Source organism: Rattus norvegicus, chromosome 5, assembly GCF_021556685.1.
Source record: "Rattus norvegicus strain SHRSP/BbbUtx chromosome 5, alternate assembly SHRSP_T2T, whole genome shotgun sequence".
NCBI lineage: Eukaryota > Metazoa > Chordata > Mammalia > Rodentia > Muridae > Rattus > Rattus norvegicus.
The window spans coordinates 80,933,215-80,957,573 of NC_141538.1; the positions used below are offsets into that span (position 1 = coordinate 80,933,215).

Sequence of the window (24,359 nt, forward strand, 5' to 3'; positions counted from 1 at the left end):
TACAACCATAAATGCATTATAAATTTTATGACGTTCCTTCAAGGGACATTCTTTTGATATCTCAAAATTTAAATATGACAACTAGTGATATTCTCTTAATCATTCTGATACTACATAACAAAGAAATAAAACATGAAAATCTGTACAAACACATTCTTAACAAAATACTGCCCTGAGCTGCGTGCTGCCCTCCCCCGGACCCCCAGTTCCATTGTCCAGCCACTAGAAATAAAGAAATGAATTAAGCACTTTCTAGAATTCAATGATACCTAAACCACACAAAGACTCAATAAATAAAGAGAACTTCAGACTAATTTCCACTATGAACATTGATACAAATATTCTCGATAAAATGCTTGCAAACTGAATCCAGGAACACATCAAAAACATTATTCAGCATGATCATGTAGGCTTCATTCCAGGTTCAATGTACAGAAATCCATCAATGCAATCCACTGTACATACAAACTAAAAGGAAAATTTAACATGATCATTTCACTAGATGCAGGAATAGTCTTTGACATAATCCAACACTCCTTCATTTTAACTGTCTTGGAGAGATCCGAGATATAAGGGGCATTTCTAAACACGATAAGAACAATATACAGCAAGCCAAAAGCCAACATCAAAAAAATAAAGAAAAATATTAAGCAGTTCCACTAAGATCAGGGATAACGCAAGGCTGCCCATTTTCTCTCTATCAATTTAACATAGTACTTGGAGGAAGTTCTACCTCGAGCACTAAGACAACTAAAGGAAATCAAAGGGGACCAGATTGGAAAGGAAGAAGTCAAGGTATCACTATTCACAGATGATGTGATAGTACACGCATGTGACTCCCAAAATTCTACCAGCTGATAAAACACCTTCAGCAAAGTGGCTGGATACAAAATTAACTCAGAATAAATCAGTAGCCCTCCTTTATACAACAATAAACAGGCCGAGAAAGAAATTAGGGAAGCAGCAACCTTTACATTAGCCATGAATAATGCAAACTATGGTGGTGTAACTCTAACCAAGCAAGTGAAAGACCTGTATGACAAGAACTTCAAGTCCCTGAATAAAGAAATCAAGGGAGTTATCAGATGATCGACATAACTCCCATGCTCATGGGTCAGTAGGATTGACACAGCCAAAATGGCCATATAGCCCAAAGCAATCTATGAGTTCAGGGCAACTGCCATCATAATTCCAATGCGATTCATTACAGACCTTTACAGAGCAGTTCTCAACCTCAAATAGAAAACGAAAAACCCAGGATAACCAAAACAATCCTGAACAATAAAAGAACCTCTGGAGGAATCACCATCCTGATTTCAAGCTGCACTACAGAGCCAATAGTAATAAAAACTACACTGTGTTGTTACAGAGACAGAGAGGTTGGTGAATGGAATAAAATCAAAGGACTGGAAATCATACACACACACACACACACACACACACACACACACACCTATGAACACCTGATTTTTGATAAAGAAGCCAAAATCATACAATGGAAAAAAGAAGCATCTTCAATCAAATGGTGCTGGTTTAACTGAACGTCTGCATGTAGAAGAATACAAATAGAGCCATATCTATCACCCTGCACAAAACCAAGTCCAAGTGGATCAAGGACCTCAACATAAAACCGGACATACTGAACCTAATAGAAGAGAAAGTGGGGGAACTTCCTTGAACACATTGACACAGGAGACAAATTCCCAAAGAACACAAATAACTCTGGGCTACAGAGCTAAGCAGAGAATTCTCAACAGAGGAATCTGGAATAGCTGAGAACCACTTAAAGGAATTTTCAGAGTCCTCAGTCCTCAGGAAATGCAAATCAAATGACTCCGAGAGCCCTTCTTATACCAATCAGAATGGCTATAATTAAAAACTGAGGTGACAGCACAGGCTGGTGAAGATGTGGGGAAAGGGGATATTCACCCATTGCTGGTGGGAGGGCAAACTTGGACAATCACTTTGGAAATCAATTTGACAGTTTCTCAGAAAGTTGGAAATGAACCTGAAGTCTCAGCTATATGCCCCAAACGTACCCCGCTCTACCACAAAGACGCTTGATCAGTTGTGATCATAGCAGCTTTATTTGTAGTAGCCAGGAATTGGGAATAGCCCAGATGTTCCTCAACTGCTGAATGGAGAAATGAAAATGTGGTACATGTAGACAATGAGATACTATTCAGCTATTAAAAACAAAGACAGCGTGAAATTTGTGGGCCAATGTATGGAACTAGAAAATATAGTCCTGAGTGAGGTGATTCAGATCCAGAAAGATACGCATGCTATCCAGTCACTTACAAGTAGACATTAGCCATAAAGTACAGGATGACCATACTACAATCCACAGACTCAAAGGTAATTAGGAGGGCCCAAGGGAGGCTTCATGAATCTCACTCAGAAGGAAACAAAATAGTCATCAAAGGGAGATAGGTGGGAGAGGGGGTAATGAGGGGAACTGTGATCAGGTGTGGGGAGAGGGTGCTGGGGAGGTCTGGGTGTGAGAACAGAAACTGGTGGGGACAATTCTGGAAGTAGGAGATCTAGGATAAGGGAGGCTCTGGGGAGTCTATAGGGATGACCTACCTGAGACTCCTACTAGCAGGGAATTTGGAGATTGAAGTGACCATCTCCTATAGCCAGGCAGGATTTCCAGTGGAGGGAGGGAGACATTAATCCACCTACAAAACCTTCAACCCAAAATTTTCCTGCCTACATGATGTTCAGGGACAAATGTGGAACAGAGTTTGAGGGAATGGCCAACCAATGACTGCCCAACATGAGATCCATTCCATTTGAGAGAGTCAACCCCTGACAGTCTTAGTGATACTCTGCTATTCCTGGAGACAGGAGCCTGGCATAGCTGTCCCCTGAGAGGCTTCATCCAGCACTGAATGGAAACAGATGCAGACACCCACAGTCAAACATCAGGCCGAGCTCGGGGACTCTTGTAGAAGAGCTGCGGATAGGACTGAGCGCTAAGCTGAACAGGGCAAGGACACCACTTGCAGAACTACTGTTGTGCAAGAACCTCTTCTGGTAGTAAAATCTGTATTAGTCAGGGTTCTCCAAAGAACTTGTAGAATGAAAGAGAGGGGCTCTAATCTCTACTTCCTCCATTCTGTAATGTAAATTATATTTCATCATTTTCAGTTGAGTTTTTCCTTTTTCGGTAGTTTCTGGAGGTGTAGAATTTGGTTGCCACTTGAGGTAGATATACAGGGGGTATCTACTGTTATAACCTTTGACATTGCTTTTTCACCCAGTAAACTGTAACGTCCTGTTCTCATCCCATTGTCTTGCAACATTTTCTAACTTACTTTTGAATTTATCCTTTGAACCGATAGTTATCTATATTTGCTTTATTTAATTTCCAACAATTGCTCAAATAAACTCTGCCCACTACCCCAAGTTCTTAACCCTGGATGACTTCTTCAAAGCCTCTACTGTTTGTTTTTAAGCAATATTCATCCATGACCCTGAGGGCCAGACTCTGTCACACAGAAACGCTTATGGGTCCTAAACCATTCACGGATTCTCAGAAGACAAACACTGTCTGCGTTGATCTTATGAGTATCAATAAAGACACCGTGGCCACCAAGATGTGCTCAGATTCTGGTTAAATATGAGACGGTAACAAAGGGAATTTTTTAGCATCTGAACATAGTGAAAATTCCTTAAGGTTTGCTCGGTCAGTGTTGGATAGAGGGAGAACCTGGTTTTGACAGGCTGTACTGTGTTGTGTCATTCCCCATATCTAGTCCAGGGGTGATTTTTGGTTTTGTGTTTTAAACTCTTTTTCAGAGAATGTTAGGTTGTGGGTTGAAGTGGAAACTTAAAGGCTCTTTGGAAAGTCTGTTGTGTAGGATGTCACACAGGCGAAGGCAGGTACAAGATAGAATGAGGCCTGCCATTGGATGAGAAGGGGGGATGAGGGGAGAAAAGTTTTAGAGAGAGGAGGAGAATGGAGTGAGGCAGAGGAAGCAGCAGAGAGAATATGGAGGCTGATGTGAAGATTCCTCTCTGCACATTTACGGGTTATGAATATTCTTAAGGGATGGATGTGGACAGGGCTTTGTATGTATAGGTGGGCAATTGTATCTTATCAATTGGATCAGAGGTTATTGTGTTGTGTGTTCTTTCATGTGGACATTTAAATCAAAGAGGGTTATGTGGCAGCTGGAGACCCTAAGCTGCCACGGACTTGGGAGGTATATTTCTGGCCTGGTTCAACCTGCCTTGGGAACTGGAGAGATTGCTGCCAGGCTCAGAGAGTAGTCATAGGCAGTGTGGTATGGGATGAAGCAGAGCATGTGAGAAGCTTTGCTGAGTGAGATGAAGATATCTACCAGATATCTTGGGGCACTATGATGCTGGATCTAGTACAGGAGAAAAGAAAGGTATATTTTATAATTTTACAGCAACACAGTTGGATGGTGTTTTGCTAAGGCAAACACATGAAGGAATGTTTGGCTGAAGCAGACACAGGAGAGATGATATTCTGATAAAGCAAGCACAGGAAAGGACACACGATGAAGGATTCTTTTCTAACAACATGCATTATTGGTCCATCTTACATGGCATGTTCAGGTGCAGTTGTTAGGACTACATAGAGAGAAATGCACCAAAACCTTCTGGTAGAATAGTGGTGTGCTGCAGTTTCTTGGCAGGCTCGGGCTGATTGGATGCACATGCTGAGAGTCAGAACCCATGCTGAGGCACGACATATGGTGGACACATGATGCTTGGAGGGTTTAAATAGGGCTCCACAGAGTGACAGACAGGGCCTAGCTTACTTGTACAGCTGGCTGTACAAAGCTTGTGGGTCTCGAGGCTTTGTCGCTCTTCACTTCCATGAGACAGACACAACCAAGAACTTCTGGCGTTCCTGTTGACCCCTGCTGACTGGATCCAGGCTGAAGCCTGGCTGTCTCCACTAGGTTGTTCCCATTGTTGCTAACTGGATTCTACCAAACTTGACTACTGGTGTATCTGTGAAGTGTTTCCCCGTGGATTGAGCTGCTGCTGCTGACGCACGAACCTAACTGCCAATTTCTGGACAACACAGATTGGAGTTGCTCCAAAGTGTCCTGCGCGCGACCTCTCGCCAGCAAGAAAACACGCGGGGACATACGGATCCTTGCGGGAGCCAAAACTTTTATTCAATCTTAAGGAGAGCCCTGCGCGCCCACATGGGGCGGCTTATATACACCCTAGTGCGGCGCATCCACACCTGATTGGTCGCTTACCCATGATCTCATTAGGCACGCCCCGGAGTGGGCAAAGACCTGGCACAAAGGCACTCTTGCACATGCGCATACAGTCAAGTTCCTGAAAGGAAGTCGGCTGGCACGGCAGAGGCCAGCGCCATCTTGTAATGGCAGAAGCTATCCTGGCCTTCCACGTGGGGCACAGTGGAAGACAGCGCCATCTTGTGGTGGCGAATGTTAAAGCGGCCCTCTACATCTCCCCCTATTTATTTATGTATTAATAACAGTCATGATTACCCTATCGCATGCAATGAGGAAACCTCAGCGATGTGGAAGGGCTGATCAAAGGATCATTGAGTCTCTCTCATCCCAGTGCAATGGATCCACAGATCCATGGGGTGCAAGTGCAGAGAACTCAGATACAGAGAGAGAGTCTCTCTCATCCCAGTGCAATGGATCCACAGATCCATGGGGTGCAAGAGCAGAGAACTCAGATACTGACTAATTTTTGAAGATAGATAACCAAATTCCAGGGGAGGCCCCTCGTTCAATGGCCACAAGTGCTTGAGTGATAACGGCCTTGTCACGTTTCTGTCGAGATCTGAGTTTGAAAACCAACCATAGCATGAACACTAATCCACAGCATAGGGCTGCACCAAACAGAGCCACTCCCGATAAGTAGTGGGCACCTCATTTGGTTCTCTACAGCTGTTACCACCAAGGGCCGTAGTCAAGCCGCTCCTATAATAAAATTTTGAACTCGCAATTGTTAGCAACTACTCCAGAAAGTTCACCCACTGTGTTTGTCTAACAATAGATTGGGGGAGGATAACTCTAGACACTGCAGACACAATGTCTGCAGCAGTAATGGCTGCAAAAGTGTCAAGCGAAATACAATAGCAGCGAAAGTGTCAAGGTCTTTTCTGGGACAGTTTAGGATCAGTCATTTTTCTCTGGAACAACCAGCAGACAATGGAACTATTTCTGAGATCTGTACATCCAGTGAAGAGTTCCCCAGTCCACAGCAGCTTTACGCAGGTGGCATTTCTGTGAAGCTACAGTCTGTAAAATAACCAGTTAAGGCAGCAAGAGTCACCAGGGAATGAGGGGGGCAGTAACGGCTGGAGTCCAGTCTTCTCCAGCAAGCAGCAGTGCAAAGAGGGTCAGAGAGCGGGCCATAGTTGGACGGGACACACGCAGCGGTAACACTGACTGCAGCAATGCCAAAATCTCTGTGATGACAAAAGGTGAGGGGGAATCTTCTATCTTCCTCTCAGGGCAGAGGAATGACTCCAGGGACCCGAACCACGAGAGCTGAATCTTCATGTAACCAGGATCAGCAAGTCTCAGCAACCACTCAGGCAGCTGGCACACTCTTGTAACATCCTGTAGAAAAAACACAAACATTCCCTCTTCCCCATATAAAATATCTGGACAGGTTCATGTCAATATGTGGATCTCTCTATTTCACCTATGCAGAAGTATGCCTAGTTGTAGGGTACCATAAACTTTGGCATCCAAATTTTAAAATTGAAATAAAAGGAGCATTATTTAGCGTACAAGGATAACTCCCCTTTTTATTTATTAAGATATAGTGAAGATATTATTTATTAAGGTAAGTCCTCGAGGATTAAATTGAGGACACTGAGCACTTGACTTGTATACCAAATTATTGTCTCCAGCATTATTGTTTTGGATATATAAGAATGAGATTTTTTGACTAATTGTTCCTATGTAAGGCCTACAATCTGTCTGGTATCATTGTCCTCCATTGTTAAGGAGCCCAGACAATCCAGTTTGAGTTCTTAAATGGTCTATTAAGGAACAGTACTTAGTGCTCTTAACCACTAAGCAATTTCTCTAGCACCTCACAAACTTTATTTACCTAAACATAAGCATTAATTAGAAATGTCAAATCCTGTAAATATTGTCCAATTTCAGTCTTACTAGAAATCCCTGAGCTGGCAGGACGAGGCTGAGAATTGAAAGTAAGCAAATGGAGTCTTCCTCTTTTTATATTAACTCCATTACCATTTTCAAAGAGCTGGGTCTATGGTTTTGTTTAGTTGTCTGAGCCAGGGCACTGAAAGGACAGTGAGTTGTCAGACAATTCACACTGAAATCATCACTCACTGATTTCATGTAGAAAACTTGCCTCTAATAAAGCATTAAGTAATTGAAATCAATTGTAAACCACAAGCCACACATTGGCTATCAGTATATGATTTGAAGGCTTGATTTAAAAAGTGGCTAAAGCACGGAATTTAATAATGTACTGAAGCAACAGAAACTCAAGAGAATAAACAAGTGATCCAATCATACATGTAGCCTTTTCATTAGATGAACCACCTATAAATACAGTAAGCACATTTCCTATGGGTTGTATGCACAAATATACAGAAAGTACAAAAGCATGCAAAGAGTAAAATTATCAATTTTGCCTGAAAAATTTGTATATGTAATAGGCCAAATATCAGGCCAAATATTTTGTAATAACCAATTAACTGTTGTTTGGAATAAGATATGTTTTATCAGCTTTCTTTTTAAAATACTTCCATGACTCTAGTCCACAACTCTGTATTAACACAGCTGAAGCTTTATCTCCAATGTGCATAACAAAGACCTAAGTCCTCTGGTAAGGTGAGATACTTAGCCAATTAACATATCCTTAGAAGCTTGAAATTAGTTTCAAATATTCTTTTCTGGAGTAGTGCAACAGCTACTCCCCAAATATTAAAGCTCATTTTGAGAGCAAAGGTTTGTAGTAAAAATTTCCATATACACTGAAAGATTTAAAGTTCTAACTTTTTACATTGAAGAAGCGACAAAATTACATAATATAAGGCTGTTAGCCATTCTTAATGATATCACTTTATGGGCTCTCCAAAACTATAAGCAAGCTCACGGAATGAAAACTCAAAATCAATCCTCTAAATCTATCTTGAAATGGCAGTTGGAGTAAACAGACTGGCTGTAATGTTCTCACAAGTTCTAAAACCTCATCAATCTTTCATAAATCTTGTAACAATCTCTACCTGTTTGATTTTTTCTTAATTAAAAATAAGTTTGAGTTAGTCAATGTAACACTGGCAATCCTTAATCACAATCTTTAAGTTCTCTTTGTAACACTAGAGCATAACCACAAGGTCACCTGAGTTCTGAGTACATGACTAGGCAGCTGTCCTTGGGGTAGTGGAATTAGCATCAAAATACAGATAGCTTTAGGGCAAACCACAACTTTGGAAAGCAAAACTCGACCTCCAACAAACTAGTACAAAGTTTGACTGCCAATTCCTATATATGAACGCACGATGGTGTAGTCTCCAGTACCTCAACAAAGAGACATTGTCCTAAATTCTTTTAGAAGCCTGGTTTCTAGGATAAGAATTCCATAAAAATACTATCTCAATTTAGACCTGTTTCCCTGGGTGGGCTCATGCCACATGTTGTCTAGAATGTCTCCATACAAATTACCAGTTTTATGTCAACTTTCTGCTACCAATATTACACCTTTTTAACCATATCTAATAACTAAAAAGGCCAACAATCTATGACCAAGGCAAGTAGAGCATATTTACACATTTAAAACCAATCAGAAACAAAATTGAAGTGGCTACACATATCTTTAATATTTAGACCTAACACCATTTTTACCTTTTTAGCTATGATTTTAAGAGAAGCACCTTGTCACCTGTTGAGTCAAATAATAAGTCAGGGATATCTCTAAGAGAAACAGCTGTCAGCTCTTGTATCAAAGAAGCTGAGAAGCTGCTGGCGCCTTTAATATCAGCTCGTGCAGACGCTTAGCTCCTGGGCAGCTTCTCCAGCTGACCCAGACTCCTGGCTGCAGGTGTAGGGCTCTAAAGGCCTGATTGAAACTGTTTTTTATTCATTTGTTCCTTTTTGAAACGAGTTAAAACCAAATCAAGGTGTGAACAACCAGCAGATAAAGTTTTTACCATTTTTTCTTTTGAACATGAAACATAAAACATTTAAACAACGAGAAGCAAGAACCACAGACATAAACTGACAGACATGGGGACATCCTGGTGCACCAAGGACAGACAATAGACAAAGAGGGAAAAAAACCAGATGGTGTTCATGGTGACTATCCACTCGAGTGGAGTCGATATGGACGATGGATTGTCTCAATTCCTGGACTAGTCCATCAACGTGTTGAAACCCAATTCCTATAAGATATTGAGATATATTATCTGACCAGCACGACTGACATTCGCCAATGGTATGGAAGTGAAACACAACCCTGAATATTTTCACTCACAACCCAATTACATTAACTCCATCAAGCTGTGCATGGGCATTGAGATGTTCTTTTGTTTGATTCTCCTGAATAAATTTTCAGCGGTCTGCCTCTATCAAGTCTAATCAGTATGACTCTGCAAAGCTTCCAGAACCTAATCACGCCTTTTACAAGCACAAAGACATAGTTTGTCTACCAAAATACTGTGTTCCTTTTATCTCCTTTTCTTTTCGTTTTTTTCTTCAGAGACCTTTTCTCCCTCCGACATACTTTCTTGTTGTTCTGTAAGGACCCTCTGACCTGTCCTAACGGCTGTAACGGCTTCCCACACAAAGAAAAAAATACACAAAATTACCTGCCTTGTCCACGAAGGATCCATAACTTTTGGTTTCTTCACAGTGGCTCTCCACCTAGGCCCATATCTTTCTTCTTCATAGCGAGCTGCCTCATCTTCTAAATCCTCTTCCTCAGTGGAGCCAAGCTCGTCTGTTTCTGAACTATCAAGCCCCAAAACCTCTAACTCCATTACCAGATAAAGGCTTTTTTTGGGGGTTTTCTCCTCCTTTGCCTGTTTGTTTAATTTAATCTTAGCAGGGAGGCCCCCTTTTTTATTCAGGTTCCCTTTGTCTTCGGGGCCCCCGTTTTTGCAGGGGTCCCTCCCTCAGTAGCTGAGGTGGCCACTGTCCCCGGGGCGTCCTTTCCCCGTTCTAGCACCTCTGACGGTGGTAAGACCACAGAGGGGCCTGGTGCTTGAGATCGATCAGTATCATTTTTTCATTGCAACCTTTCACTACGCTCCGTTTCTGACATGCTTTCCTGAATTTCGTCCAGGGCCTCTTGGCCTGCCGCTATTATAGGACGAAAAATGTCTTTACCTAAACAATCCTTAACCATCTGCCAAATTCCTAACGTTCCCGGCCTCAGACTACCATGTAATAGAGGCCTCAACATCACCCTCAGCAGAAGGAGAAAGATACGTTAGGTCAAGACCAAACAATTCGGAAATTATCATGTCTCTCGGAGCTTACCTCAATTCTTGCCGCTTCTGGATTCTCTCCCTGGACGGAGGACTCCCTCTCGGCACCTGGCGATGGTGTGGCGTTTTTTATCCCAGGTTCTCGGCACCAGATGTCCTGCGCGCGACTTCTCGCCAGCAAGAAAACACGCGGGGACATACGGATCCTTGCAGCAGCCAAAACTTTTATTCAATCATAAGGAGAGCCCCTTGCGCCTGCATGGCATGGCTTATATACACCCTAGCACGGTGCATCCACACCTGATTGGCCGCTTACCCATGATCTCATTAGGCACGCCCCAGAGTGGGAAAAGACCTGGCACGAAGGCATTCTTGCACATGCACACACAGTCAACATCCTGAAAGGAAGTCAGCTGGCGCGGCGGAGGCCAGCGCCATCTTGTAATGGCAGAAGCTATCCTGGCCTTCCACGTGGGGCACAGTGGAAGCCAGCGCCATCTTGTGGTGGCAAATGTTAAAGCAGCACTCTACACCAAAGAACTTTTCTAAACAGGTCAACTTACCTTATATCCTTTCCTTTTTACTGCCTCTGGTGGGTGGTGGGTTACAAGGAAGGATAAAGTGTTTAAAAACCATCATTAAAAATAGGATTTGAAAAAAATTAAAGTTACAGTGGATTGTGTCACCTTAAATATGCTTGACTCCTGGGAAGTGACATTAGGATGTGTGGCCTTGTCACAATAGGTGTGGCCTTGTTGGCAGAAGTTCATCACTGTGGAGTCGGGCTTTGAGTTCCTATCCTCAAGCTCCCCCTTGGCTACCCACATTAGACAGTCTCTTCCTGGCTGCCTTTGGATCAAGATATGGAACTCTCAACTCTGCCACGTCTGCCTGGATGCTGCCTCGCTTCCCACGGTGATGATAATGAACTAAACCTCTAAAATTGTAAGCTGCCCCAATTAAATGTTTTCCTGTATAAGAGTTACCTTGGTCATGATGTCTCCTCACAGCAAGGAAACCCTAAGGCACAGATCATTGAGTTTAAAGTCAAAATAAATCATAAAGGAGAACTTTCTCTTTCACTTCAGGCTCAGCTGAGGGGAACTTTTCTGCTTCTCTGGAGCTGCTTAGAGCAGATATGGGTGGAACAGAGGGAGACTCACCTTAGGTAGCTATTTCCTCCTCCCTGTGTTCATGCTGCTTAGAGGAAAGGGACCCTGGATGAGAGGCCTGGCCTCTCCCCACGTCCTCACAGGGAGCAACATTGATTGAGACTGAGAGTCAAGCAACAAAAGAAGCAAGTGCTCCTGCTCCCTGAGTGGGTCATGTGGAGGGTGTGTGGGTGTGTGTGTGTTTGTGCGCGTGCATGTGCGCAAGTGTGTGTGCATGTGTGTGTGTCTGTGTGTGTGTGCATGTGTGTGCATGTGTGTGTGTGTGTGTGTGTGTGTGTGTGTGTGTGTGTGTGTGTGTGTGTTTCTTTCTTTTGGTGACCTGGCAAAGCTAAAAGCATTTGGGTCCCCAACAGGATTGGGCATAGGTCTTAAGCAAGGGGCCTTTCATACCAGAGGACGCCACTGGTCATTACAGGTAAACAGAACTGACAGACACACATAGAAAGACACACAGACACACAGATGGATCAGGCCCTGAGTTCTGGCAGTCAGTGCTGTCTACACACTGCTTACAGCCTGAATGGTACTTCCATCATGGAATGAGTTATAAGATCTGGGGCCCTCTTACACTCCCACTACAGACATAAGTGTTTGGAGATAAAATGAAGGCTAATTCAGAACCTCTGGGTTCTCTTTTCAAATACATCTTAAACTTGCTCTGTGGGCTCACATCAACCACATTCCTTCATTGACCCACCCTCCTATTTCTAAAGTATAAAGGTCATTTGGGCCAACACAGGCTGATAAGAGTGTCTCCCTTCTAGTGAGAAGCACCTTGGAGTCCAGCTTATCAATCACAAATACGTCATAATGTGCTCCCAGTGAACAGGTCCCCAGACTTAGTAGGCCCCAGGACCTGCTGTGTGAGTGCTGGGAATCAAAGCCAGATCCTGTGGGAGAGAATCCAGTGCTCACTGGAACCATCTCTCCAGCCCCTACATCCTAAGTCTTAAAGAGCTGTTCTTTAGGACTCTCTGAGCACATGCTTTAGAACACTGAAGAACAGAAGTTTTGCTTTGAAGAAAACTGCTATATGACAGACACATGTACAGTGCACCTTTGTCGCCAAGCAGAACCTCGTTCTAGCTCATTGAAGCAGTCACTTAAATTCTGACATTTAGATATAGTGGGGAGAAATCTGGAGTTCTCTGATGCTTGACCTGGATTTGGTGCAACCCGTGCATGCCTGGCCTTCCTTCTATGTAGTTGCTGGTCCTTATCCTTACATTTCAGTGTCTACTGAACCACCCTCAGCCTGAACATCTACTTCTCTTACTTTTTTTTTCATTCACCAAAGAGAGAATTTATTTTTACTACACAAAATGACTTGAAGCACTCATGTCTACCATTCAGGATACCTTTCTAAAAAGATGCAGGCTTGGGGTTGGAGAGATGGCTCAGCAGTTGAGAGCACTGACTGCTCTTCCAGAGGTCCTGAGTTCAATTCCCAGCAACCACATGGTGGTTCACAACCATCTGTAATGGAATCTAATGCTGTCTTCTGGTGACTGAAGACAGCTACAATGTACTCACAAACATAAAAAAAAAGATGCAGGCTTTCTGCAGGTCTGTGTACAGTGCCGGACTTCCACTTGGAGAGAAATTACCAATGCCAATGGATCTCGTATTGCACTTTTTTCACTTAAGAGCAATTATTTGGATATGAAAGCATAATATTCCTAGGGTAATCAATAATCCTCCAATACAAGCATGCACGTGTGAACACACAGACTTTACCCATATGTATGCTCATTGTTCTCTGAAATGAGCACATTGGGAAGAACCAGAATGAAGTAATTAATCACCTATGTTTGGGGCCTACTATTGTGCTACACTGCTTGTAGATAAAATACTGAGGGGAACGGAACAGGTCTAGACAAGTTCTAACGACTGGGCCATGGTGTTTTGAGATGGGATTTAATGAATATGCTGTGAGAATATAAAAGGTTACAGACAATCAAATATTTTCTTTTCAGGGAAGGGGGTGAGATGGGCCTGTTTTTGTTTTGTTTTGTTTCACTTTGTTTTGACTGGAGAGACTGCCGTGGGTGCTGGGAACTGAATGTTTCTTTCTCTGGTTGTGAGATTATCCTTTAATGACCAAGCCATCTCCAGCCCAAGAGTATATTTTGTAAGCTTGCTTCAGAGACATCATCTTAAACCAGTTTCCCAAGTTGGGATTATGATGTGTGAGGGGGATGTCAACTGAGAAAATTCTCCTGCTAGAAGGGTATGTGGGAAAGCCTGTGGTGCACTTTGTTTGACGTTTGACTTGAGAACGCTGCCCAGCTCACTATTGGAGAGGCCACCCTGTTCTGACAGTCTTAATGTACAAGAAAGCAGGCAGAGTATGCTATGATAAGCAAGCCAGTAACCAGTACTCCTCTATGGCCTCTTACCTCTAGGTTCCTGCCCTGAATTCCCTGGATGGTGAGCTCTAAGCTACAAGATGAAACAAATCCTTTGCTTTTAGTCATGGTGTCTTATCAGCAATAGAACCTAGCTAATAGTTTGCAATGGCAGACAGTTCTCTTGAAAACAGAATCATGTTGCTGTACAGAACCTTCTGGAATGCTTCCCCACCAAGCATTCTGAAGCAGACTCTGTGAGAAGCTGAGTGAGCAGCGGTATCTGCTACTGGGTAAGAACAGGGTGTGGAGGCATTTGTCGCAATAAAGCTGAAATCTTCAGCTAAGACACTTGTGAATTAGCATTCTGAATATGAAATAAAAACTCATCTGCAACAAGAATCCATTCTTGGGGTTGGGGATTTAGCTCAGTGGTAGAGCGTTTGCCTAGGAAGCGCAAGGCCCTGGGTTCGGTCCCCAGCTCCGAAAAAAAAAAAAAGAACCAAAAAAAAAAAAAGAATCCATTCTTAGTTTTTAATAGCAAACAAGAGAAATAAAGTAGTTACAGTTATGAGTCATGTTAACAAAATCTTGGTTCTATAGGAAACTCTTCATGAATATCAATACTTCAAACTCGTTGTTCATAAATGAGTATAGAAATCTCAGGTCACTTTGTCAACTAACACTGTGGAATAGGCTCGGCTGTATTTTTAAACTGTGTTAATTTTTACATATAAAAGTATTTTAATGTGATATATATTTGAATAAGTCTCATGTACATGATAAAAATGTCAGACATCCATGCTGCACTCCTGTGTTCAGTGGTAGTCCCTATTTTCTTCTAGGTTAAAAAAAACAAGTCTATTCATGTAGAAATATATCGGTATAAATGCATATATATGTACACAGAGGAATAAAAAGACAGACACGCATACACAGTCTTTGTCCACAGTGAGAACATACTATATGCACTGTTCAACAATCTGATTTCTGTACTTAAACGATATAACAAGTAGCATTCACTACAACACATTCCCAGCTGTTTTCCACATTTTTATTCAACTCTTATTAACAATGTCTAGACAAAATCCCTCAAAGTTTTCTATTGAAGTCTTTAATTCTAGCACTTGGGAGGCAGAGACAGGCACATCTCTGTGAGTTCAAGGCCAGCCCAGTCTAGTAACAAGTTCCAGGCTAGCCAGGACTATATGGTAAGATTCTGTCTCAAACAAAACAAAACAACTCCCCAACATTTTCTATTAATTCAGAAGCTAACGAAGACATTAACAAAGAAAGCTAGATGATACCGAAGGGTACCCTCACCCTAACATCCAGATAATAAAATAAGTGTCAGGAAGGAATGTCTCTGTCTTCTTGGACCCAATGGAAAGAAAGCTGCAGTAAACCAGGGAAAAGACCACTGAAAGAGTTGGCTGCCTAGAAACAGGTCTTGTAACCTGTAGAAGATGAAATACACACAAGGAATATTGAACAAACAATGCATTAAGTTAAAAAACAGATTTGTGGTTATGCCAGGTATGGTGGCACATGCCTATTATTCCCAGTACACAGGAGGCTGAAATACCTTTTCATAAGTTTGAGATCAGCTGGAGCTACATAGCAAAGCATTACTAGTCTCCCCACTGTGATTAAATTTAGGATGCCATGATGTAAGTGTTATAAAAGCCATACTTATCCTACTTACCCACACACAGAAAGAAGCAGAAATGTAGGACTACTTGTTCTCAAGAACATAGTGTGCATAGTTTCACTTCCCTGTGACATCTAAGTTTCCAGTTCTTGTTCCTGGTGGAGTCTGGCTAAAGTCTCTACCCTTGGGTTGTAAGAGGTGTACTTTTGCCTCTTCAATAAATCCCTTTATTTTTACTAAGGCTACCTAAAATAAACTAAAACAGAACACATTTTCCAAGGAGAACTGAGGAGCCAGCAGATGACTGGGGCGCTACGAAGGGCAGCTGCTCTTCCCTTCTCTTCCATGAGTAACGTACGAAGGACATGCTTACTAACAACAAACAACTCCATGGTTCCTCTAAGTTCCCTGATGCTTTTGCAAAGTCATGAAATTCCTAGCAACTCACTTGGGAGATGCTTTACTGTATGGGTTTACAGTGGGTGTCCACCTGTTTTCCCAGTGACTTGTGGAATGCATGCCTTTGATCCTGTCACCATTCCAACAGGTGATGGCCAGTTTCAAGTTGATTCATGGCCCGAACACTTGCTCATGTTCTTTTTCCTACACATTGCCCAATTGAAAAATATACATTTATAAACGCTCTTCTTCTCTCAGCCTACTCCCTTACCAGCTCTCTGCATAGAAATGGAATGGAGAAATCATCTGAGGTAAGAGTTTTAAACATTTAAAGAGAGAAACATAGGTAAGAGTGAATAGCCACTCCAGTTTCTATGGAGAAAATCAGAGCATCTGAATGGATGTCGGAAATTCTCACTTTTATGGAGGGCATTTAGGAGATCCTGGTTTGGGGTAAACTATAGTGTCTGCATTCATGGGGCAGAGTTCCAGATCAGTCAGGGCTACATAATAGAAATTCATGAGAGAGAAAGAGAGAGAGAGAGAGAGAGAGAGAGAGAGAGAGAGAGAGAGAGAGAGAGAATGTTTCGCGGAAATCTGTATAGCATAGACGGGAGAGTCCAGAAAAGCTGAACTGGAGCCACTCTTTCACCCAAGGACACAAGATTCGCATCCTGGGATAGAGAGATGAGCAGGACTCTCCAGGCAGCAGGACTCTCCGTCTTCTGATACCTAGTGATGATGGAGACAGGGACAAATTTCCTTCTTAAAAGGAAGTGATCAAGACTTACATCTGTTCTCTTGACATGTAAGATTAAAACAATCTTTGCCCGTGTGTACACATGTTCATACAGATGTGTGCACATATCCACATGCCCATGCATGTGCGTGACAGTTTGTCATCAAGCCATTCCTGGACTGTTTTCTTCATCTTAGGTTTGAAACAAGGTTTCTCACCAAACAGCTCACCAGTTGGCTAGACATGCTGGCCAACAAGTCCCAGCTCCGGTCTCCACCACCTTGGTGCCATATTACATGTGTGCACCTCCAGGCACAGCTTCTTACATGGAGGTTGAAGAGCTGAACTCAGGGTCATGCTCATGAGGCCAGTACTTTACAAACTGAGCCATCTCTCTAGCCCCATAACCAACTTCCTACAGGGGTGGATGGAGCTGTCACAATGGGTATCCACTCCCCTAAAAGACAGAAAGTATGAAAAGACAACTTCACTATGAAGGTTTTATGAATCACAGTCATACTACACGACAAGATCATACCAGGGCACTAATAATTGATGAAGGGTGAAATAATTTTCTCTTCCTTTCTTGTTTTTTTCTTGTTTTTCAAGGCAGGGTTTCTTTGTTTAGCCCTGGCTGTCCTGGAACTCATCTGTAGACCAGGCTGGCCTCAAACTCACATAGATCTGTCTGCCTATGCCTCCTAAGTGCCAAGATCAGAAGTGTGTGTATCCCCCTTCTCAGGAAAATAATTTTCTTAATTTGAGACAGCAAGTGGAAACTGAATTTTAAGAGAAACCAAATGTATCTTCAGAAACTGAAGCATGGGCTCACTGGGACCTGCAAGTGCAGGTAATGCTTATGAGTGACACATCTGTACTGCAAATCAGGGAACTTGGACTGGTTAAACCCTCCTAAGTACTAGACTTAGAGATAAGACAAGCCGGATTCGTGTAGTGTCAGTGACAACTAAGAAAAACCAACAAATGGGACTTGACAAGAGGATCATGGAACACAGGTCAAAAGCAGGGAGCGTTAAGGGAGCCTCTGACTAATAAAAATGAGACTTTCCATAGCTGAATTTCCCACAAGCCACTCCAATAAGAAGGTACGACAAAGATGTCGGAGATGTCCACCTAGAAGCTGCCAGTCTAGAAAAATTAGCTTGTATTTGCATACTGGGAGATCTTTTGGAAAGATGCAATAGAGACTAGAACACCAGGACACATGACTTTAAGGGACCATCAGCAAAGTAAGGGAGCTGGTAATTCATTTATTTAAAGACACAGCAAGAACTTAAGGTTGACAGCCATTAACAAGGGCACTAGAGGGCAAGAAGGTTGCTAGAATGTGATGGTATTAGTTACTTTCATATTGCTGTAATAAAACGCCATGACTGTGACAACAGGGGGCAGATGGTTTCAGAGAGATATGTCTCTCTCTATAGTCATGACAGGGAGGCATGTCAGCAAGGGACCGTCACAGAGCAAGAAGCTGAATGTCACATCTTGAGCTGTAAGTAGGAAACAGGCCATACCTCTGTGTGTGGCACACACACAGTTGCGCCAGCCCTAATGAAAACACCCACCAACTGGGTGATGTCTCAAATGCCTGAGACTATGGGGGGATATCTCTTTCAAATCATCACAGGGATTAAGGACAGATGGACACTTACAGAGCAGGGGTATGAGGAGTTTTGTAGTTCATGGAAGGAAACAAAATTATTAGGAGTGTCCACCATCTCCAGAGATGCAGAAAAGAGACTGATCTAAGAATGTCTAAACTTACTATGAGAAAATATGACAATTATGGAACGGGCGTGCAGGGTGAGGACAGGGAAAATTGAGGTTTCTTTTTTAAATATGGTGAAGAGGAACGAGTTTGAATGTTGAAGAGTGTTCCGGAGGCTAAGCAAGAAGTATACAGTAGGGAAGGGGCTAGGTGATGGAGGTGATTTAAGGCTACTGAGCCCCGGATTTCAGCTTTCTCCATACCACTGTCAGAATGGTGACTGACTATATTCTTGCTCCTTATGGAACACCATGCCTCTCGGGCTACCCTGTAGCATGGCATTTGGAATTGCTGCACCTCCTCTATAAAGAGATTATGCATGCCTACCCCTGAGCCAGGCGGCTCGCTCTGACCATTTGAAAGTGAGCTACAGTGGGTAACTACCACATCCAAGCAGTGATTTAAGGAGTAATTAAGTGGTTCCATTCACCCATTCTTTTCTTCTCCGTGAAATACAAGCTTGTTGTGAGCTGCTCATGTGGACAGGTTTACAGAAGGTGATAATTAGAATCTCCAAGGTAAGAAAACATCTGAACTGTGAATTCCTTTTCTCCTGAGAGATTCTGGTGTTTTTTCTACTAGTTCCTGGTTAAGAGACAAAAACCCGGAATTTTTAAGAAAAATTTTTTTTCCATATTGGGGATTAAATCTAGGTCATTGTGCGAAATCACTCTCTATTTTGAGCTGTATCCCCAGCCCTAATGAAAGTTTTCAAATTACTCTTGGAAGAATCCCAAGCTTACCATCAAGGAACCAAAGACTTACTTGCACTGGTTCCTGTTTTCTTGAGTCTGTGCAGACTACTTGGGCTGTTCTTATTCACCCTTCCTGAAGACCACCGCTCTTCTTCTCCATCCAACTTAGAGACTAGGCCTTGTCTGGGATCTTGATTTCCTACTCATAAGAAATGGTAGACACTGAGGTTTGGACCAACCATTCAGAAATCAAGCCCCAAATTTTTTACTTCAGGGTCTTTCAAGGCTAGTGAACATATATGGCTTCTGATGTTTCAAAATAAGGATGCCCATGAACCTCCCTTTTAAGCACACCTTCCTTTTTGGAGTCAATGGCACAAGCATCATTCATAGCACTTGTTGCCATTCTGTCTAAGCTCCACCCCCACAGCTACTTGGCAGCATCCAGGTATGCTCTGCCTCACAGTTGCCTAGCAACAGCCATATATAGTACCTGACACTCTATAAGGAGCTTCTTCCCCCGCCCTCCTCTTATTCCCTCTTACTTTTTCTTTCCCTCTTGCTCTTCGTTCTTCTCTGTTCTTGCCCCACTGCCCCCATGTACCCATGACTGGGCCACCTTTCCTTTCTTCTACTCTTCTCTCATTAAACCTCACCATGTGAAACCATGGTGTCTTAGTATTTTCTGTCCAGGCATGGGCTGAGATTCAAAACCTTAACAGTATTAAAAAGGTCTCAAAACTCCCTGATCAACCACTACCACCACCACCACTACCAAAATAAAACAAAACAAAACAAGAAAACATCAAGGGGAAACATGAAGGACTTGAGGAAGGAGGGACCACAGGGAACATGTTCTGGGTGTTGGGGAACTGTCCTTACCCATCGAGGCTGGATTACTGCAGTTTTCTAGCTTTGTATCCTTGTACACATTTCTCTGCCCAGGTTCCAACTGCTCCCATTCCTTCTGAGGAAAAGCCACAGACACATCCATGAACGTTACTGAGTCCTATCATTCTTATTCAGTTCACAGAGAATTGGACAGTTCGACCATATCAACCCTCACCTCTTCCCTCCCTTCTTCTTTACAAAGGGATTGGCTTTGTCTCTGGTGTTTAGAATTTCTTCCTTGGCTTTGAATGTTTCTACTATTTCACATCTCATTTCCACAAAGTGTTTGGTATCGAAGGGAGAAGGCTTTAGGGTGAACTCCAGCTGCCATGTTGACCTGGGACTAGCGAGTTTGTCTGGACCTTTCTCTGGGTTGCAGTCCCCTGGCTTATGGCACCATTATCAGGCCATTTTCTATCTTCCACAGAGTCCAGGCCTGGAACTGTTACCTAATTTTGTAAGTATTCTCAGGGATACCTTAGCTTGTGAACAATTTGTTTTGTTTTGTTTTTTTCTTTTTGTCTCTTAAATTTTTGCCAAGACTAAAAGTGAAAAGCCAGGCACAGTGGTGCATGGATGTGGCTGAAGCCACTGAGGAGGCTTTCGTCAGAGAATGATGTGGACCGTGGCAGGGGTGGGGGAGACAGGGAGATAGAGAGACAGAGAGAGATTTCAGCAATATTGGTTGGCTCTCTCAACAGCATTTTGCCATATTGTAGCAAACCACAGCAAGAATTTGATTCAGGATCCTGAGCTTGAACCAAATTTAATCTCTCGATCTAGGGGCCAGAGGATCCTATGGGATGCTGGGCAAACTTTTGTCTTTATCCATTGGGCCTCTAATGACCAAACCTCCCCCGACCCCTGGCATGTCCTGAACCATGTTGAGCAGCTGTAGCCTTAGAAAGATGTGTCTCTCCTCGATCTGTTGGAAAAGATAGTCTATGGATGGAAGAATCGTGCAGCAAGTCTCATGCGTCTATGGTCCTTATAAAGCCCAGCATACACTGCCCAATCTTTCAAATCCTTTTGTAAACAGATGGATGTGCAGTTGAGCCATGGTCTGCCTTATAATCCCCAAGGTAAAGGTATTGTTGAGCGAGCACATCGTACCTTGAAGGAATGCTTAATTAAACAAAAAGGGGGAATAGGCCATGGCAGAACTCCTAAGGAACAGATATCCTTAGCCCTTTTTACTCTTAATTTTTTAATTTTGGTTGATGATGGCCTTTCTGCCGCTGACCAACATCAGTGTTGGGCGGGCACATTGAAAGGTTATGTGAAGTGGAAAGATGTGCTCACTGGCTTATGGCATGGGCCAGACCCACTGTTGGTGTGGGCAAGAGGGTCTGTTTGTGTGTTTCCTCAGGACCGGCAAGATCCGTTGTGGGTCCCTGAAAGATTGACCAGGAGGTGCAACAAGAATGAAGATCCTGCTGTTGCTGACACTTCTCGGTGTGACCCTAATGCTGGTCAAAAGGGAGCCCCAGTGGGGGATACTACCGGTGTTCCCGAGACTCATGCCAATACGTCATGACCTTTAAGCCCACTCCTCTAATTTGTCTAAACAGTTGTCAAGTTATCTTTTAGGTAATTGGACTGGAGAATTCGATTTCTTAATGGATCAGCTACATGTAGCCATCGTGACCGTGAACTCCACATGTGCAGACGCTAGACTGGCTACGGAATTGTCATCTTGGATTGCTGTTGCTATGAATCATCTTAGAGAGTGGGTGGGTATGGGAGCCCTATCTGGACTCTTGCTGCTGGTCTCCCTAGTGAGCCTGTGGTGTCTCTGTTGAATGAGGTTTATTCAGAGGCGGCACGTGGCTATGGTGGTACAGACATTTACAGCCATTGAAGCAGGACAGTCCCCTAAAGCCTGGCTTATGGTCATTCAGAAGACCTAGTTGTACCTCGCCCCTGAGTATATGTGAATGACCTTGCCCAGCGACAGGCAACTACCTTTCTACCTAAGGCACGGAACCTTGTGGGTGACGAGGTGTCCTACGACGGGTTTAATGAAGGGATGAGCCTAAGACAAGTGGGGTCGCCATGCTCAGTGGTGCCTTGCCTGCTTGATTAATTAAACAAAAAGGGAGAACTGTAGAGAGCTGGGACGTGCCGAGCCTCAAAGATGGCTCTGGTTTCCGCCTTCCACCCTCCCAACACTGAGCGCTCCTTGCAGTAAACAAGTCCTTATTTGGCTATGTCTGCCTGGCCCGCTAGCTTCCGCATACTGACAGCCTATCTACATGACCCATGGGGCTTGCTAGGACTGGCCAGTGCTAGCTATTTAAGTATGGTGCAGGGCGTTCCCTGGGGAGAGAGAGCCAGAAGAGAGAGAGAGTCAGAAGGTTGTATCAAGGTTCCTGAGTAAAACTGCTTGAAGAAGATCTCCTGTGTTCGTGTCTTCCTTGCTGGTCGAGGTTGGGCGCGGCCCTTGTTAATGGCTGTCAACCTTAAGTTATTGCTATGTCTTTAAATGGATGAGTTACCAGCTCCCTTACTTTGCTGATGGTCCCTTAAAGTCATGTGTCCTCTCCTGTCCTGTTCTTATTGCATCTTTCCAAAAGATCTCCCAGTATGCAAATACAAGCTAATTTTTCTAGACTGGCAGATTCTAGGTGGACATCTCCGACGTCTTTGTCGTACCTTCTTATTGGAGTGGCTTGTAGGAAATTCAGCTATGGAAAGTCTCATTTTTATTAGTCAGAGGCTCCCTTAACGCTCCCTGCTTTTGACCTGTGTTCCATGATCCTCTTGTCAAGTCCCATTTGTTGGTTTTTCTTAGTTGTCACTGACACTACACGAATCCGGCTTGTCTTATCTCTAAGTCTAGTACTTAGGAGGGTTTAACCAGTCCAAGTTCCCTGATTTGCAGTACAGATGTGTCACTCATAAGCATTACCTGCACTTGCAGGTCCCAGTGAGCCCATGCTTCAGTTTCTGAAGTGACATTTCGTTTCTCTTAAAATTCAGGTTCCAGTTGCTGTCTCAAACTAAGAAAATTATTTTCCTGAGAAGGGGGATACACACACTTCTGATATTGGCACTTAGGAGGCATAGGCAGACAGATCTATGTGAGTTTGAGGCCAGTCTGGTCTACAGATGAGTTCCAGGACAGCCAGGGCTAAACAAAGAAACCCTGCCTTGAAAAACAAGAAAAAAACAAGAAAGGAAGAGAAAATTATTTCACCCTTCATCAATTATTAGTGCCCTGGTATGATCTTGTCGTGTAGTATGACTGTGATTCATAAAACCTTCATAGTGAAGTTGTCTTTTCATACTTTCTGTCTTTTAGGGGAGTGGATACCCATTGTGACAGCTCCATCCACCCCTGTAGGAAGTTGGTTATGGGGCTAGAGAGATGGCTCAGTTTGTAAAGTACTGGCCTCATGAGCATGACCCTGAGTTCAGCTCTTCAACCTCCATGTAAGAAGCTGTGCCTAGAGGTGCACACCTGTAATATGGCACCAAGCTGGTGGAGACCGGAGCTGGGACTTGTTGGCCAGCATGTCTAGCCAACTGGTGAGCTGTTTGGTGAGAAACCTTGTTGCAACCTAAGATGAAGAAAACAGTCCAGGAATGGCTTGATGAGAAACTGGCATGCACATGCATGGGCATGTGGATATGTGCACACATCCAGATGAACATGTGTACACACGGGCAAAGATTGTTTTAATCTTACATGTCAAGAGAACAGGTGTAAGTCTTGATCACTTCCTTTAAGAAGGAAATTTGTCCCTGCCTTCCACCATCATCACTGGGTATCAGAAGATTTGTGCTGCCATGCTACCTAGAGAGTCCTGCTTCCCGGAGAGTCCTACTCATCTCTCTATCCCAGGGTGCGAGTCTTCAGTCCCTGGGTGAAAGGCTCCAGTTCAGCTTTTCTGGACTCTCCCTTCTATACTCTACAGATTTCCACCAAACCTTCTCCCCCCTCCCCACTGAGAGCTGAGAGTCTCTCTCTCTCTCTCTTTCTCTCTCTTTGTCTCTCTCTGTCTCTGAGTGTGTGTGTGTGTGTGTGTGTGTGTGTGTGTGTGTGTGTGTCTTTCTGGTTCTCTGTCTCACTGTTATGTGTTTTCCTTTCTGTTCTTTCTGTATCTGTATTTGTCTCGGCATCTCTGCAGCGCTCTCTCTCTCTCTCTCTTCTCTCTCCTCTCTCTCTCTCTCTCTCTCTCTCTCTCTCTCTCTCTCTCTCTCTCTCTCTAACATGAATTTCTAT

General features: G+C 43.4%; 1 protein-coding gene and 1 pseudogene across 1 annotated transcript in view; both read right to left on the reverse strand.

Moving 5' to 3' along the window:
* The window catches only part of LOC148005832 (uncharacterized), a 51,170-nt gene that overhangs the window by 18,067 nt on the left and 8,744 nt on the right, over positions 1-24,359 (reverse strand). Inside the window, 2 exon segments of the mRNA XM_087551798.1 lie at positions 19,311-19,439; positions 20,123-20,207. Coding sequence (XP_087407924.1) covers positions 19,311-19,439; positions 20,123-20,207 — 214 coding nt within the window.
* LOC148005834 (uncharacterized) lies at positions 5,987-10,365 on the reverse strand (annotated as a pseudogene).